Source organism: Gallinula chloropus, assembly GCF_964237585.1.
Source record: "Gallinula chloropus genome assembly, chromosome: 11".
Classification (NCBI taxonomy): domain Eukaryota; kingdom Metazoa; phylum Chordata; class Aves; order Gruiformes; family Rallidae; genus Gallinula; species Gallinula chloropus.
The window spans coordinates 442,729-460,482 of NC_140096.1; the positions used below are offsets into that span (position 1 = coordinate 442,729).

General features: G+C 48.4%; 1 protein-coding gene across 1 annotated transcript in view; it reads right to left on the minus strand.

Annotated features, from left to right (window-relative positions):
- The window catches only part of MBNL3 (muscleblind like splicing regulator 3), a gene marked incomplete at its 5' end in the record, with an annotated part of 52,094 nt that overhangs the window by 7,589 nt on the left and 26,751 nt on the right, over positions 1 to 17,754 (minus strand). Inside the window, 4 exons of the mRNA XM_084269261.1 lie at positions 1,370 to 1,520; positions 6,628 to 6,681; positions 8,832 to 9,068; positions 10,465 to 10,665. Of these exons, the coding sequence (XP_084125387.1) occupies positions 1,370 to 1,520; positions 6,628 to 6,681; positions 8,832 to 9,068; positions 10,465 to 10,665 (643 nt within the window). The remainder of the gene's footprint in view (positions 1 to 1,369; positions 1,521 to 6,627; positions 6,682 to 8,831; positions 9,069 to 10,464; positions 10,666 to 17,754) is intronic.

The window sequence follows — 17,754 nt, forward strand, 5'->3', positions numbered from 1 at the left end:
CCCGAGGAAGAGGAGTGTGTAGCCAGCTTGGGGGCTTGGCATTCTCAAAGTGCTTCCTAAAGCAGTTAGCATGGCACCTAACAGAGCTGTGGTACGGTCAGCTCAGTGCATCCCCTCCCCTCCAAGAGCACTTTGCAGAGCCCACGGGGGAAGCTCCTACCCAAGCCCTTCCCTCTGTCTCCCTGCACAAGACTCCACTTCCCTGGAAGACCATCTTGGCAGCTGCTGCATGGTGAGTGTCTCCAACTGCTCTGGGAGCAGGAAAGACGCACAAGCACAGGGCTGAGGTCTCAGCTCTATGGAACCTGGATCACACCCAGACCCAGCTCGGTCTCAGCATAGGTCTGTCCCTGAAGCTTTTCCCCTGACCCAAAGGAACAGCAAAGCCAAGGTGCAGGTCCACTGTGAGTTCACCTCAAGAGCCCAGCCCAGAGAAACAGTTTGTATATTACTGTAAATATCACCTGGCAAACGAATACAGCATTAAACATTAAAGACATTGAGCATTCATATTCTTATGACACTCTGCAACAATAATAATGATGCTAAAAACCAAGCTATCAGCCCTGTAATATTCCTAATTCAGTCACTTATAATACTCACTACTCTAAGGAGGTTTTGGTTTTCATTTGGCTGCAGTGAATAGAGGTTAATTGGCTAGTCAGCAGTCACATCTGCCACGTCAATATTTCAAGTCCTATATGAATTAGTGAACTGCATCTTTCAATTTCACTGAGACCTTAGAGGTACAATAAAAGCTGGGAGTTAAATTGCTTTTAAAAAGCTTAGGCTTTTGTACTGGTCAAAAGACAAAGCAAGAGGGAAATATATGCCTTTGAAGGGGATTATGTAATTTGCATTTACTAAAGATGAACCGTTCCCTCTATAAGCACCACAGCTGCTGCAAGACGCAGGTCACTGAGACAGAAGCGCAGAAAGATCCCTGCAGCTTCAAGTGAGCAGGCACAGAGGTCCACAAGACATTTTAACATGAGGCTGTAAGAGTGCTACACAAGAATCAAAGAATTAATTTGGGATTAACCAGTTGAACCATAAGGAGGAGAAACAGAAAGTATGAATTCTAGAAACATGCAGACATTTTTCTTCCTTTGACTGCTTAAAAATAACCCCAAACCAAACAAAAAAGGCTATGAAGGAGTCTTTACAAGTGGAAAAGATCTGAACTGTAGTAGGTGAAGGGTGAATAAAAAAAGTCAAGCAACAAACATTAACTTTTCATCCATTTTTAACATGAAACTACACAACTTAGACTCTTTTGCTAAGGACTCTTACAAATCTGCTCATTAGCTCAACGCCTAGGTAATAAGAGAGACAGCTACAATGCTGGGGAAAGCACGGGGACACTTACCTGTAGGGATGAATGTAGGCTGTTGCAACTGCATGTTGGCTAGAGCCTGTTGGTAGTGGAAAACGCTTGGGTTAAAGACTGTGGTGGCACCATTGTTTTTTTCAAGTGCTGGCCTCTTTGGTAAAGGTTGAAGTGCACCAGGCGGCAGGGCCTGTGGATAAGGGAGTCATTAAAGACAAGTGGGATAAAAAAAAGGGGCCCAGATGTAGATCAAGCATGCAATAAATAATAGGGGGTGTCTTGGCTGCAAACCACCTGCAACTGTGTCAACTGAGCGGGACAGGAAAGAGGAGAACAGCTAAATCACAGTCGAAGTAGTAGGTGAAACCACAACTTCACTAGGTAAACAGTTAGTAAATGCACCAGGAGAAGGGGCAGAATTGAGGAGGAAGAGGGATACTAAGGGAGTTTTGCAGCTAGAGGCACTTGGGCACACGGGGCGGGGTGGGGGGTAATAAAAGCATGAGGAGAAGGAGGAGGAGATCCCCTGGACAGGATGCTACGACCAGTGGTTGCAGGCCACAAGCATTTCTTTCTTTTTAAATACCAGCTCAGAGAAATACAGTGGATGACTTTAAAAACAAGACGATGAGCGTAAGCAACAGATGTCATGGAAAAATAAGGGCTGCTTGCCTCTGCCTGTTCAACACCTGCCCACACGCACGTGCGCGCGTACGGAAGCGTGCAGGCTTGTACGCGGCTGATCCACAGCCGTGTCCAGGCGGTGAAGCTGTACCTGTCGCCAGTCACACCCGTAAGTTACATTCACAGCAAAACCACATTTCCACTTGCTAGCTGAGAGGCTGAGCGACAAGGTCAAGAACAGGCCCGAGTCTCCACTGCTCACATCAGCGGCGCAGCCCAGCACTGGCAGATCTGGACCTGCTCCCGCTTTCCAGGGGTGGCCTCCAAGAGTCAAACACTGCTCGCTCGTCATTAACAGCAGAAGGAAGGTATTGACAAATGCGGTGTTTGAAGGAGCTCTGTGTGGGCCCAGCTATCAGGCAAACCCCCTCGTTTTGTTCTATCACACCACCAGCTTCTTCCAGCCTGTCAAACCTGTTTCATGATCAGACTTGGTAAAAAGCATTAACCCAACTCAGGAACTTTTCTCAGCCAGTTACTCATCATTCACCCAAGCATGTCTCAACAGCAAAGTAGTATGTCAGGTTCTTAGGAGACAGGAATGTTCCTAATGATTTACAGCTTTTCACTGTACCCAAGTAGAAACCACATTTTTTCCCTCCACACTGATAGAACAGGGTCCTTTCTAATTACGCCCTGCAGTCCTCCTGCACGTAACGCTCCCACTGACGTCAGCGAGATTTACGCACGTGGAAGTCATGCAGAATCAGGTCATTTCTGCCTAGCTGTTAGTCTGGATCACGTAGCAAAGCAATGGCTCAAAAACAGGGTTATCACACCTATTTATATATGTATTTTTCTTCAATAGGTGACAGTGAAGGGTAGGTAATGGAGGAGGCTTAGCTAGTGAAGGGTTAAAGCTACTGACACACAGCACTGAACAAAGGACACAAGTACAGAGATTTTTAAAGAACACACGACAGAATATAAGGGAAAGCCTGCAACAGTTTGTCACCATCTAGAAAACAGGTTTAAGTTGCTATCTAGGAGACTGCTCATCTGAGAAATGTTAAGCAAAGATACTTCCAGGCAAAACATTACTCCATCCCACCTCTATTCACACAGTGGCTTTTGGATGGTTTTAGTATTAAAAAAAAAGAAAGAAAGAAAATTAGAAGAACAAATTGCATTTGTAAAGCTGCTCTCAGACATGCACACATCCTCTGCTAATGCTAGCAGGCATCCAGTGCCAGCATTAGGACTTAATCTTTCCAGATTTCTTCTAGTGACTACCAAAAGACAGCAGAAGAACACTGGACAACGTTCTCAGACACAAGACATACAACCTTTTGCTTGAGATCCATATTTAAGAGTGAGGTCTTTTAGGTAAAGATCTAAGTTGCCATTTCTAGGGGAGCCCTGTTTGATGCCCATGTTAAACCTGGCCCTATCTACATCTCACCTATTTAATGACGGCTACGTGCATGTTCCTCCAGGCACAGGACAGGTTTGCAGCTCGCAGAGACTGGAGCAGCTCCACTTACACCAGAGGTGGTTTACAGATTTACAGTGACTGAACCACTTGCAGCTGAAATTCATGCTCCTCCTGTGCCTGATTGCAAAACATTCTTTTTCAGACGCTTCCAAAAATCAGCCTCAGAAAAAAATTTACTAATTATAGCAAAGCGACTGTGCCAGGCACATAATGGACTTTTGACTCCTTGCTTCTTGGCCAAAGGCTGTCATCACCCCAAAAAGCCCATTATCCTATAATGGCAGTGCCAAAAGCAGAACAGCCAAAGGCTTTGAGACCTTGCCATGATGTCCTGACTCTCTGCACACTGGACAATTCCTGAGCCCAGCACTGCAGTCTGATGGAGCACACAAACACCAACAGGCCATAGGGATGTCAAGGCACAAGGGGATATCCTGTTACCTCTCTAACATCACCCTTCTTCCTACCCTGCTACAGCCCTTTGGAACAAGGGAGAGAAAGGAGAGACAGCAGCCCCACTACTGCTCCCCAAACAGCACCTTTGGGAAATGCCTCAGCAGCAGCTGGGTGGAGAAACCCAAATAAATGTGACATTTCCGTTTCCTAAAGAAACGAGCACACTGCAGCAGCTGTTGTGCAACCTGGAGACCAGCTCTGCCACAGGAGCTCTGTGGGCACAGGAGCCAGGAACCCATCTTGGTCTGCTACTGGTTTGATACAGTCTCTTGGGTCACCTCTCCCATCCCAGCAGCTGGGGAAGCAGCTATACAGGAGCATTCACTGCAGACATGTGCCTCCTGACGCCAACCTGTCTAATTCCAAGTATCAAGGTGCAGTAGAGCCCAGGGGGACAAAAGGATCTGTCTTCAGCACTTCTCCAGCTCCAAGTCAGCAGCACGCTCACTTGTGAGCTACAAGTGCCTGGGAGAGGGGTCTAATACTGCATGTGATCAAGTTGAGCAAGTACAGCTCCTGCCCACAGTTCTAGCAGGGACACTGAAGCAAAGGTGTCGTTTGAAACAGGCCAGCGTTTCTGTAGTGCTATCAGAACCTGCAGGAATTGTAACAGCTCATGGAGACACGACACTTCTGTCTCACACCATGTCCTGGTTCTGAAGGAATCCACACGTGTCCTGCAGCACCTACAAAAGGCAATGGGAGACTCCTCACCACATTCTGACCTTAACAGCAAGTTCCTCCCTGCTGCAGGACAGGATCTAGACTAAACCTTGTAGAGAAGAACTTACTTGGTTTGTGTACCTCATCCTGCTGCTTGTGATTTCTCTCTGGACAAGCTCTGACCATCACAGAGGTAGCAGGAACCTTTGACAGTAATCCCTTCTTTATTTTTCCCTATGTATTGGTGTGCACACATGGGAATGCAACCTATGCAACACGATGTGACCATCTGACTGGTAGAAGAGTTACTTCAGTATCCATAGGATAGCCTGCACTGCTCCCAGTGAACAATTCCTGCTACAAAAATGCCTCCCAGTTTTGGGCTGGGAAAGCCACATTCCTACTGGAACACAAGCATCTGAACAAAGAGGTTTGTGCCACTTCTCTGCATGGCATGGAAAGCAATCTTTCAGCATGACTGACAGATAAAAAATGCCCTGCATGCCAAAGTGAACATTTCCCACGTGGTGGTGAACAACCCTCTCATTTTTTTGCAAGGCAAGAACTGGAGTAAATCTTTGCAACAGCAATTTAACTGCACCACAGTCCCCCTCAGATTGCTGTCTCCTGGGAGCAGATCACACTTTCACCCCGCCACACTTTGCAAAGAGGAGCTGGGTCTGCATCTGGCTTGTGCTTCAGTCCAAGGCAGGGCAAATACAACATGGTCTGAGGGGAAAGTGGCACCACTCACCCCTTAGCAAGCAGCAGAAGCAAGCTGAGCAGTTCCCTCTGAAGATTATACTTGCTCTTATGGCCACTGTGAATCTCTTTCCAAAGGGTTCAGAGAAGGTGACATTCCAGCAACGTGGTTGCAAACGTTTAGATATTCCAGAGCAGGAAGACTACTCAAGGTAACTTATCTGATGGGGTTTTGTTCAGTGGGGGAGGTCAGGAGGTTAGGGGAGTTAAAGAGCTTTCCCATCCTCCACCAAACTGCATCTCCTTGGAGAGGTGGGTCTTGGAAAGGGCAGCGAGGTGTTGTACAGGTCACTGCCTGTGCTGGCTTTGGGGCTGTGTCTGTGCCAGCCATGAGGACCAGGGAGCAACAGGCTGGCAGAGCATAATTCCATGACTACTGGCAGAAGCTCGTCCCTAGCAAAGTTTCTGACTGCTGCTATAACTCTGATAAGAAAGCCTTTTGATTACTGAAACCCAAATCCAAATCTTCAGAGGGAAAGGGAGTGGATCAGCCTCTGCTTCCCAGCTCTGGGAATGAGAACCGACACCAGCTTGAAAGTTTCAGGGCTCCTTTGTGTCCACTATTCCCTTTCTTCCCTATAATTGGGTGACTCAAGCTGTTGGGGTTTTTTTCAGGGTTTACTGGATCCCTTGTTACTTGTGGTGAACGGGAAGCTGTCATCTTCTGCAGAACCAGAACTGGCAGCAGTCTGGGAGAATGGCTTTTGCCTCACTACAAGTGTCACAGAGACAGGCAGAACACATTTCACACTGGAAAATACTCAAAAGGTGGCTTACATGAAGATGATCTGCAGACAGAAGCCTGGGTGGCAGATCCTGTGCCTGAAGCAAAAGGCACCCAGAGCAAGGTCCCTTTGCTGACCATGTCCCACTGTGGTATCTCCAGGGAACCAGCGACAGGGTCAGCTGCAGCAGCTGCCAACTCCCCAGTGTACCGAACACACCAAGGTCCTGTGCAGCACCTGCTTCCCTTCCCAGCACAGACCTCAGCATGCTGCTCAGCTCTGTCCCTCCCAAATCTGGGCTGTGCCCATTGCACAGATCACCCTTCTGTGGGGCAGTACCCAACCCCCCAAGATTATGCCTCCACAACACATCCAGGATTTAGGAGGAAAAGCTCAGAGGGATAAGGGATGGTGTGTGGGGAGCAGGACTGGCATGTCTGAACGCACACTGCAACATTTCTGGCCAGGATGGGCAGTCTCCCCAGGCACTAACACAACAGACCAAGTGCAGAAGGCTTCCATGCAGACTAAGATGGTTACGTGCAAAGCGAGAAGGTGAAAGGTCCAAGTACCAGGTCAAAGGTGGCCTCGAGCGGTCGCTTCAGTGATCTGACAGCTGGCTGAGTCTTAATTAGCAGGCAGCGAGACATGATGGCAAAGGGCCGGGGAGGGGGGTCAAGCACAGTAACAAGAACAGCAAGCAGAGGTGTGTCAAGAGAGAGCAACAATTTGGGGAGGCAAAGAGGGGGAAAAAAAAAAAGAAAAAAAAAGAAATGAATGCGTTATCCAACTTGCATTACAGAGAGGAGGCATGCACAACGGGGCTGAGTCACTACCTGCCCTAGCGGCTAGTCAGCAGCTTTGCCTCAGGAAGGTTTAAGAGTAAAGAAATGTAGTGGAGCATCTTCAGTGCAGCTGGCACAGCGGGTGAGAAGCGCCTGGGGATCAGCGCTGTAGCTACAGCCACGCGGAGGTCAGCAGGAGTGTGTGTGGCAAGGGAAGGACCACCGGTGAGAAAAGGAGGTTCAAGCACATGCTCAGGTGCCATCCTGAACTGGGGAGTGAGCCCGACCCAGTTCATCTGACTGCTGCACAGACTTCAGCCAAGCAGGAGTTAGTAAAGCTACTACTTGTGCACACCAAGTAACTGCAAGGTGGGGTCCCTCAGAAACATCTTCTGAATTTAGGCTTGAAGTAATTCCAAATCTATCCTAGAAGGTACATTCATTTGTCTGGCACATGGCTTTTGATCCAAGAAAACTGGGCACCATCCTTCCCTTTTTTAAAGCCTTATTCCTCAACAGGTACAGTAAATGCATCAAACCTTGAAAAGTCGATGAATAATGTAAGCTGTTTTGGTAGCAGGGTGATGCAACAAGCCATCAATAAATATTTTAAAGGTTCTAGTTAACAGCATACAAATAAGGTTAATTACATTTTTAAGAGAAGCCAGCAGCATGAATAAAACATGCATTGGCTTTGGTTAAGTAGCAGTGTCCTAGATAATTAGTGAAAAAATAAAGATTCAATTGTAAAAAACACAAGAGTGTCATTTTATAAGGTTCTTTTCAAACAGACCTGGGCTCTTATTTCAACAACAGTAAGAAATCTGATAAATAAACTCTGCAGGACAAATAAATACTGCAGCATAAATCATTTCTTTGAATTACATTCCCTCTGCAAGGAGGACAGCGTTTTGAATTCTAGCATCGCCCTGGTTTGCCATTGTTTCACCAGGAACGAAAAGCAACGTCTTTTACTGTACTTAAAAAAAAAATCACAGAGCAGATGAGGTTGGAAGGGATCTCTGGAGATCATCTAGACACACTGCTGAAAGAGGATCAGGTACAGCTCAGTACTGTGCCCACACAGGTTCTGAGTATCCCCAAGGATGGGGCTGCAGTATTTGATCACCTTCACGGTTAAGAAGCTGCTTCTCATGTTTAAATGGAATTTCCTGAATTTTAATTTCTGCCCCTTGCCTCTTGTCCTATCACTGGGTGCCACAGAGAAGAGTCTGCCTCCGTTGTCTTTACTTCCCCCCTCAGGAGTTTATACACACAGTTAAGATCCCCCTAGGCCTCTTCCCGTCCCCCCCCCCCAATCTGAACATCCCAGCTCTCTCACCTCTGAAATAAGTAGGTGCCATTAAACTGAACTCAGCAGAATGGCAAACATTTACTCAGCTAGGAATTTTATCTGGTAAGTCCTCCTTGACTTATTTTTAGAACTGCAGGTGTCAGAAGTCACAATTCAAATTAAAACGCAGGTGGGACCATCTCTCCCTAGTCTGAGTCTTGCCACTTCACTAAGCCTTGGCAAGGGCATCAGGCACAAGCCAGCCAAGCTCCAACAACTCGTCTGCTTTGAGCCAGTGGATATTTTGCTACAGACTTCATCAGGTCAGGATGTCCCTGCAAAGGATGTATTATGGGATGGATGGACAGTCTTTGCTTTCATTGTGTACTGAGGAAGCTAAATTGACACCTATGACTTTCCAGGGAAGGTGTTGGCTCCAAGTGCTGCTCTACTTGCGTTCATGTCACATCAGAAGAGTCACAGGGTCCACCCCGTCCCTAACGGGCGAGACACACCGTGACACTCGGGGCCTCGTGCTGTGGTGAGCACAGAGAAGAACGAAGAGATGGGATTTGTACAGCACATGCTCTCAGCTCTGTGGTCAGCCATTTACAAAGCACTCTTCCTCAAACAATACTTATGACAGCAATGGTATCTCTTGGCAATGGAAATACAGCTTGAGAAGAGTTCTACTTACCATTGCAGCTGCAGCTGTCTGGTTCACCTGGTGTTGAGCTGCCTTGATTTTGGCTTGCAGGTGTGCAGGGGGATGAAAGTACTTGCATTTCTCCCTAGAGCATCGACCTTTGATGTAATCCATGCAAACTGTAACAGTATTTTCATTTGTGTCTATCATTGCAATATCTATAGGGTGAGCATAGCGGCAATCGTTCTCACCACGTGTGCAATTTCCACGCTGAAACTCTCGACAAACCTTAAAAGAAATTCACATTGTGACATCAAGTTACTCTTTATCTAGTACTTTCAACACAGAATCAGTTCAGTTGGCCAGGTTAAACCACGTGCACATTCTACATCCATGCTCATCTTGGGTAGCACAGGGGCAACTGGTGCTATTTCACAACTGCTTCAGGGTATGGAACCCCCCACAGTACCAAGTCCCATTACCAAATGCAAGTGAAGCACAGAATCTGTGCAGAGCAGAACGTGACCCCAGGAAGTCAATGTCATTTTGATGAAACTTTGAGAGCTCAGGATTCCTTCCCTGCCCCTAAAGCTTAGTAACTCTGCCAGTTGTGTCTTGCCTGGATTATGCATTTGTTCTGGAGCACGCTCTTGGGTGGGATGTTTAATACTCAATGTTGCATGCTGATGTTATTTGCAACAAGTACCTTTTCTTAAATATGAGTATCCTCTTTCACATAATTAGCCTCATTGCCCTCCACAATGAAGCTCCGACCTGGGCATTACCTGACAGTGTGTTCGATTACACTGCAACACGTTTGTAAAGTGCTGCCAAAATTGTCAGCTTTACCAAGATCTTGCATATCCTCTAAGTTATGACAACTGAAACATGAAAGGCAGAGAAAAAGGTCTCACAAAATAGATCTGCAAGGTTTCCTCCTCTGAGGAACTGGGAGAAATTACTGAGGACCATAGCTGATGGTGTCAATCGCATGCCAGTGTACTACCAGACTGAGTGTGGGGAAAGGTGAGATGTCAGCAAGGCAATGCAAAACACAGAGCACAAAACAACGTGTTTTGAAATTACACCCTTCTCTGCTACCTTCCTGTGTTATAATTTACACCTGCAGAGGTCTCTGAATTCAGGGCCTCAGCCCTTATCTCCTGCAGAGCCTCTGCTTAGGGTTTGAAAGGCAGTTACAACTCCTCCAACACTAAGCCCCATCATGCCCAGGCAGCTGTGGGGGAAGAGAAGTCCTTCCAATGCCCCATACTCACCATTCCCAATGGTGCAATGCTTGAAGATTTCCATCAAGCTCAATAAGCCCATCTCTAGGCAAGGGGAGTGTCTGTTACTTCCAGAATGTCCCCACTCAACTCAGAAAAGGAGCAGACATCTACTTGCTTTTTTTTTTTAACTATGGCAGATCACACACAGAGACAACAATCCCAGCCCTGCTCTAATGCCCGCTGAAATCACAGAGCAAGTGCTCCCAAACCTCCAGTGACTTCCAGGGACTTGGGATCAGGCCCATGCTTAGGAAGAGAGCAGCAGCCCTGTGTTGGGAAAGCTGCAAGTTAAACTCTGCCCTGTGCTGCATCAGGTCATTCCAGCACAGAGCCACAGCAGGGACCACGTGCCCTGCTCGCTCCCGCCAGCAGTATCAGATCAGACATCCAAATACCTCCAGTTTATCCGTACGCATCAGTTTCTGCCCAGCAGAGCCTCCTGGCACTGTAACAGCAGGATTCCCCGAAACCAGGACAGGAGTATTTGGTAAAAGCTCTGCAGGAACCAAGCCCATCCCAGGAGAAACGTGACTCAGGTAGGGACTGAAAGCCATCGTGGGGCTCGTTGCAAGCGATGGAGTCACAGGAAACGTTGTCTGTGTACAGAAAGAGGAAAAACAAGATATTGGTTAAGAAGTTCTGCCTCAGCTCCCCTCCCAAAGCCTCACATGGCTTCCATCCTTTAGACAATTTGATTAGCAGCATCAAAACGCCGTGCTGCCCGATCTGTTATCACCTGCGCTCCATTCGCCCCTCCTGACTCACAGAGCTGTGACTCATCCTGAGCACAAGGCATCTTTACTGACAGATCAAAGCACATTGATGATCTTTATAGTTTAACGACACAATCAAGGATTTCATGCCAGCAATTAGGGCAGGTCCAAATTAAACAGACTTTGCATTCCCAAATAAACGTCTCAGCTTCTGTATGTCTACACCACGATGCTGTAACAGACCTCAAGGTAAACTGCAGCTTGGGGACCTGGAAGGAGGTAACCCCCCCATCAGCTACACGGCTGAATTCACTATCAGCTCCATGTTAGCAGGGCTAATGAAAGGGATCATTTAGAGCCAGGTATCATCTAGGCATCTCGGCTCTGGTACCCTTGGAGGTCTAGCATTCTGCTCATCTGGGGTTTGTCTCGGAGTGTCAACAGCCTTTGGGCAAAAGCCATTTTGCAGGAGTATGCTGAGCCTATGCTCCATGAAGAGCAGCAGGTCGCCACCAAACACACCAGTGTCACAATGTGCCAGACCTCAGGGCTTTGGCAAGAGTGGGTAAGTCACGGAAAAGCCATGGACACTGGACCAGACGAGATGGCTCCAATGAGCCAGTACAAATTCCAGGACCCCACCTGTGCTGCAAGAAGCAACATTCCTATGGGGAGACAGAACAATGGACCATGAAGATTTTGACTGTTTCAGATCCCTAAATTGTGTCAGGGAGGCCTTCCAAGCACAGCAGAGCTTCAGTGCCAGTGGCCAGAGCCATTTCCCCAGCCTGAACTGCTCCACCAGCGTTGGCCTGGGAAAGGAGCTGCAGTTCTGCCAGGCAGGACAGACCACACAAGGCCCCTACTGCAGGTGCTCACTTTAAACTCTGTGAACAGCCTCTGCAGCCAGAGAGTTTGAGAGACTTTACAGCACCAGATCCAAGGTGTGTTTGGGACTGAAATCAATTCCAGCTGATGAAAAATCCCTCCTGCCCATGCCAAGGACCAGAGCCTGCATGGCAGCACTCCTGCTCCTGTACCAGGGGCTGAAGCAGCCCCAGGGGAAGCAGCTTGCAACTCACCACCAGATTTATTTTTCCTCTGTCACCTGCTCCATGCTGGGTTACAGTGAAAGCTGCTGCCATTTACAGGCGTACGTGATACTGTCTTGGGTAGCTACAGTCTCACTTTGGCAATATATGCAAGTGTGCTTACAAAATACCCTGGGGTTATGTTTTTGGCCACACACATCATCCCCTCCCTGCTTTTAGCACTTCTAGTCCTGTGGGTTTCTAAAAGAAAGTCCTAAAAGAAACCACACGTGTGGCTGGACAGTACATTTCTCAGCAGCATCTTCACCTCAGTACTTTTTAGTCAGTAGGAAGCACTTTGCTTGTTGTGAGTTGGAAGAAGCTGGTTGATAGTCACACCAGCCAAGCTGTCCCAACCTAGCTTTAGCTTAATGATGCCTCCTTCCTAAGGTCAGAGTGACAGCAAGCAGCTCCTCAGCTGATGGGAAAGGGTATGACAGGTTGCTGCCAGCATAGATAGTGCTTTCTGTTCCTCAGTGAGGAGACATGAGCTCCCAAATCAGTGGTGCTGGGTGCTTGAAGTGTCACAGAATCAAAGCACCCTCTCTCTGGGACAGTTTTCCCATTTTTCTTCTTTTGAGCCTGAGTCAAGCTGGGCTAAAGCTGATGGGAGATTTGAAACATTAAACCCAGAGAGCCTCCAATCCATAACCCTCTATTAAATAATTGCCTTCTCTCTTTTTACACCATTTGCTGCTAGAAAAGCTCTTTAAGGATCTTCAAACACTGTGAATCCCTGAACACTTTAGTGAGAAGGCAGCATCCATTAGACTGTTTTCTTTTGTGCAAACACCAGTAATTACAGAGGCATCTGCTGAACTTCTGTCACCATTCGCACTGTAAATGCTGTTTCAAGGAGCTTCTCCAGCTTGGCCAGTCTGCACAGGATTATGCCAGGGCCTGAAATGTTGTCAGCACCTGCTTTAAGTACCTGTAGTAGCCCAGAACTTGCAGCCTGTGCAGCCTGCACAAAAGCATAAGCAAGTCTGCCCTATGCTTTACCAGCACCTAATACAGCAGGAATCCTGGGTACCCTGACAGAGCAGGTGTGGCACAGACATTGCTCCAAAATTCCAGGACATCCTTTAGGGCAGGATTCCCTGGCCTGGGATCAAACACACCCAGGAGCCAGCCCAAGGACCTAGCTGTTTCCAAGGCAGAGGAAAGATGTTCCTCCCACTGCTCAAGCAGAGGATGCCAGGGCATTGGTGCAGCAGGGAGGAAGGCTGGAGGCCTGCAATGCCTCACATGGAGTGAATCCAGCACAAACCCGTGGGGTGTGAAACATTCACAAGGAGATGACACACCAGCCTCTTCACCAAAGCCACGACAAACTGGGATAGTTTGCAAAGTCCTGCTTTGAGTAGGACTCCCAGGCCCTACTCCCTGAGACAGCACCCAGCTCCAAGGCCAGTCCTCAGAAACCGCCCTTCTCCTCGCTGGGAGCCATCAGCAAGGACTTAGAGATCTGAACCCCAGCCAAAGCCAGCAGCAGGAAGACATCCATCCAACTGAGGAGTACAATCTACTCACGATCCTGGAGACCCACAGAGAGGTGCATGAAAGGATGGATTTTACCACTGCTACTGCTTGTTCACCCATTTCCCTGCCCTGGCATCTGCTACCGTGTTCCCAAGGCTTCACAACCGCTTTTTCACCTGAACCTTGTGCCCAGCACCGTGGATTGAAAGTGACAGCCCTGCTCCACACCCTGCCTGCAGGCAGGGGACTGACACTTGGCAGCCACACAGGCACAGCCAGAGAAGGAGCAGACCTCACTCAACACATTAAACCTAGAAGCACTAGGGCTGTAGTCTGAAGAGCACTAAGCACACTGAAAACTGCTCCTTTGTAAGCTGGCATCAGGGAGCTCTGTATTTATTGTGGCTGATGAGGGGAAAAGATGGGCTGTGCTCATTGCCAACCCCGACTGCCTGTCTTGGATTGGGAAATCCAGGCTGGCTCATGCATCAGTACTAGTAATAAAGATGCTGCCAGCCAAATCTCTCCTCTCTTTACGTCTGTGCAGGTCCCCTGTGCCAGGCCTGTCCTGAGGGAATCTGAGCAAGTTTCTTGCTTGCAGCCAGAACCCAACTGTAATTTTTCCCTCAAGCAGCAGTGCTCTCCTCCACATGCCTCCCATCCATCGCTTGTGAGCGCACGCAGCCAGCAGACCTGACAAGATCAGTATGACTGTACACCAAACAAAAACGTCTCCACGTAGCTGCTGGTGTGCTCTAGGGCAAAACAGAGGGATTAAACACCTCACCACTTACCCCTGCTGCTCCCCTTATACACTCTTCAAATTCACAAAGTGCAGGGGCTGGATTCCTTGCAAACCATTTTTCATTAAGCATATGCAGACACTACCAGTAACTCCTGAGCAGAGGGCAACAGGTTACAGCAGAGCAGCAGAGGGGTTCAGACTGGGAGCAGCTCAGGAGACAGTCACTAAACCTATAAAATTTTTTGTAAAAATTAAAAAAAAAATGTCAAAAAATAAACTGAAAGCTGTTCTGAGACCACAGCTCAGGAAGAGGTCTGCCAAGGACTTCAACAGCTTGACAGCTCTCGAGCACAGGAGCTGCCGGGTTGAAGGTGTGAGCAGAGAGACGGGACCGACCCAGGGAGGGGTGTTTGTCACCGCCGGTAGTGACAGAACCTGCAACAGCTGATTTTGTTAACAAACTAGAAGTTGCATTCAATTTGCCTAGCAGAAACTGTGCTAAAGCTAGAGAAGAAACACAGAGCGGGTGTGAAGAGGAAGGCAGAGGAGCGGCTGGTGTTTTGTCGAACACAAGCGCTGCCTCAGCCATGAAGTGTTGATTCTGAGTTACCTCAGACCCTAAAAAGGGAAAACCTGAAAATGAGAGACCCGGTGTAAATACAGAGGTGTTGATGGCCAGGAGGAGGAGGGACAGGTCGCTGCTAAGCAGCTACACATGGGAAGCACACAAAATGCAGCGGCTGCTTTTATTACAGTCTGGTGATAGAAATGTAGAAGATACAGATCTCGTACTGACAAGGCTAAAGACCCTGATATTGAAAACATAATTGATGCTGTTCAGAAAAGGCAAAAACCTGTGTTTCCCTCCAGTGCAACTGCACAAAGCTGGCTGTAACACCAGCCCCCTTACAAGAGGGCTGAGGACACTGGCGTGAGTCCAACCAGCCACAGCATTCAGCTACCTGCCACCAGAGATGCTCAGTTCCCCAGTCAGACCACAAAGACACACTGCTAGCTCAAAGAAGCTCTCCTCTGTGGGCTGCTGTAGCATAAAGTCAGGTGTGAATGCCTCCTCACAGCACCATCTCTTGACAGACACCCACTTCCTGGCACACCAGGTACATGTGTGTATTCGTTCCCAGTGCGGCTGCGACACGTCAGGTTTTGCTGCATGGAACAAATGCACACCCAAAGCACCTGCCTGGCATCTGCCCCAGCACTTATTCCACTCAGCACTGGCAAAGAGCTGCTCACCCTGTGCTTGAACCCCAACATCAAGGGGCAGCAGTGGGATTGCACAGCCCCAGGAGGGGATGTGGGGCTGGGCTAAAGTCTGGATTGTCTTTACGGGCAAGGGTGACTCAGAGCTGTCAAGAGAGTCCTGGCTACAGCGACCTTGACAGGAAGAAAAGAGGAGGAGCTTGAAAACAGAGGGAAAACAGCTTCCCAGGACAGCAGCAGGGCAGGAGTGGAGGGAAGGGTGTCACCAGCCCTGCCCTAGTCTACGCAACCGTCTGTGCCAGCAGCAGGGCAGCACCACACAACCCACTGCCCTGCTCCACCAGTCCAGTTTCAGAGCCTGTGCTGAAGCATGGCCAGGCCAGCCCCAGAAGTCTGTCCCACGCTGCTGCAAAGGGATAAAGCAGAATGGAGAGGGTAGGAAAGAGGGCCAGGGTGCAGCACTTTTTGGGTGGTCCCGTTTGGGCACACGCAGCGCTCAAAGTGTGACCATATCTGGGAAGCCAGACACACCTTTGACCAAAATTGCTCTCCATAGTGATGCCAGACTACCTACCTTCAACATGACTTTTACACAGTCTAACAGAGAGAGAGGCAAATCCAGCCCAGGGAGCTTCCAGCACAGCTCAACCAAAGCAGGCAGTCAAGGTGAATCTGGACTTTCAAAAGCCAGTGTTCTCCTAGACTCTTGGTCTCTCCAAGGTCTCTCCCAGACAAGCGCACCATGCTGAGCAAGTACCCTGCTCTGTGTCCTTGCCTGACTCGTTTAAAGTGCTGTATGAAGCAGTCTGTTTAAAACTGCATCTCGGGCACCACACATTCCTGTGACTCTCAGCTCCACACAAGCGGGTAGCAGCAGCATCAGAGAGCAAGCAGAGCCTTCTGAGAGCCAGGCTCACACCACCAACCACGAATTCACACCTAGGAGGCTTCCGTGAGCGGCGTGCAGCAGGCAGCCCACCTGGGACACAGCTCTTCTCCCAGCAGCATCTTCATTAAACAGCCATCATCGGGGTCCTGGCTGTTGGTTCAGTGGGAAGATTGGTGGGGGTGCAAGGTCTGGTGGGGAATATTTAGATGCAAGCTCACAGACAGACAGGCAGTGCCATTTCAGGAAGCGTAGTGAAAAGCTGCCAAGTCAAGTGCTGGTTTGGTGTTCCTTTTTTGTAGTTGTTTGCTTTCAGTTGATTTTTTTTTGGTGGGTAGGGTGGGTTGTTTTGGGTTTTTTTCCCCCACACAGAAGCTTTCCTGGTGAAAATGCACTTTAAAAACGTCGAGGCATTCAGCTATTGTTTGGAGCTATTGAACACACTGCTCCAAATCTTGTCTCTGGCAAGCATCCCAATTAAGCAGGCATCCCGTTGATCAGCTTTCTGATCACATGGGATTTGTTCTGCTGCTGCATCTGATATAATACTTTCTGCTTTGAAGAATTTCATGTGTAGCCAGAAGGAGGCCCCACCCTTCTCATTTAGAGAGAAAAAACATTCTCAGAGCCTGCTTCCACCGGCAGCATCTTCAGGAAATCAAAGGCAGGTGAAAGAGCAATCTCTTGTTTGTCCTGAAATTGGTGCGGAGCAAGTCAGGCAGCAGGAATTAGACCAAGAGCTCGTTTACTCAGAGCAGAGTGTGGGAAAGCAGGAAGGGAGCAGTCACTGCAGAACAGATTTTTATTTTTCTTCTTTGCCCATGCTTCCCTCATGGCACAATTTAGAAACCAGGGACCTTTCCCATCAGATAAGGTTACCTCTGAAATGAGAGCACTAACCAGACAAACCGACAGATTCAGTCTCAGAGGCAATTTAAAAGGCAGGAGCGAAATTGCAGGAGTGAACTGGACCTGCAAGGTTGCAAAATGGAAAGATGGGAACTTTCCAAAGAGGAAATCCCAAAGATGTTTTGAATAGCCAGCCAAAGAGTGTCCACTGTGAATTCCCCACAGAGGAAAACCCCAAACAGGAAAGGTTTGCTTTTGGTACAGCAGGAGGAAACCAGTGGTACTGTGTTGGGGGAATTCAGGGTTTCCTTCTGATGTGCACGTACTTTCGAATTCCACAAGAAGAGGTGTGAAGACTACAGCAGATTAAAGCTTAAGGTACAGAGCAACTAAAGACTTCTTCTGCCTCACATTTCCATCTTCAAAATGGAAAGAACAAACAGCATTTTCCTAGCTTACATGGCAGGGTGAAGATAAAGCTGTTAACACAGGATGACTAGAGCAAGGGTGGCCATGGAAAAGCCTTCACAAGGGAAGGAGGAACATGCCAGATTGGGATAATGCCCCAGGGCAAGGTGGCAGAGCACCATCATGGAGATACGCTGGCCAACTTGCCCTGCTGAAACACAGCTCCATCACAAGCTCTTACACCAAGCAGTACAACAGCCTCTAAGAAGGAAGAACCCTTCACCAGTCTC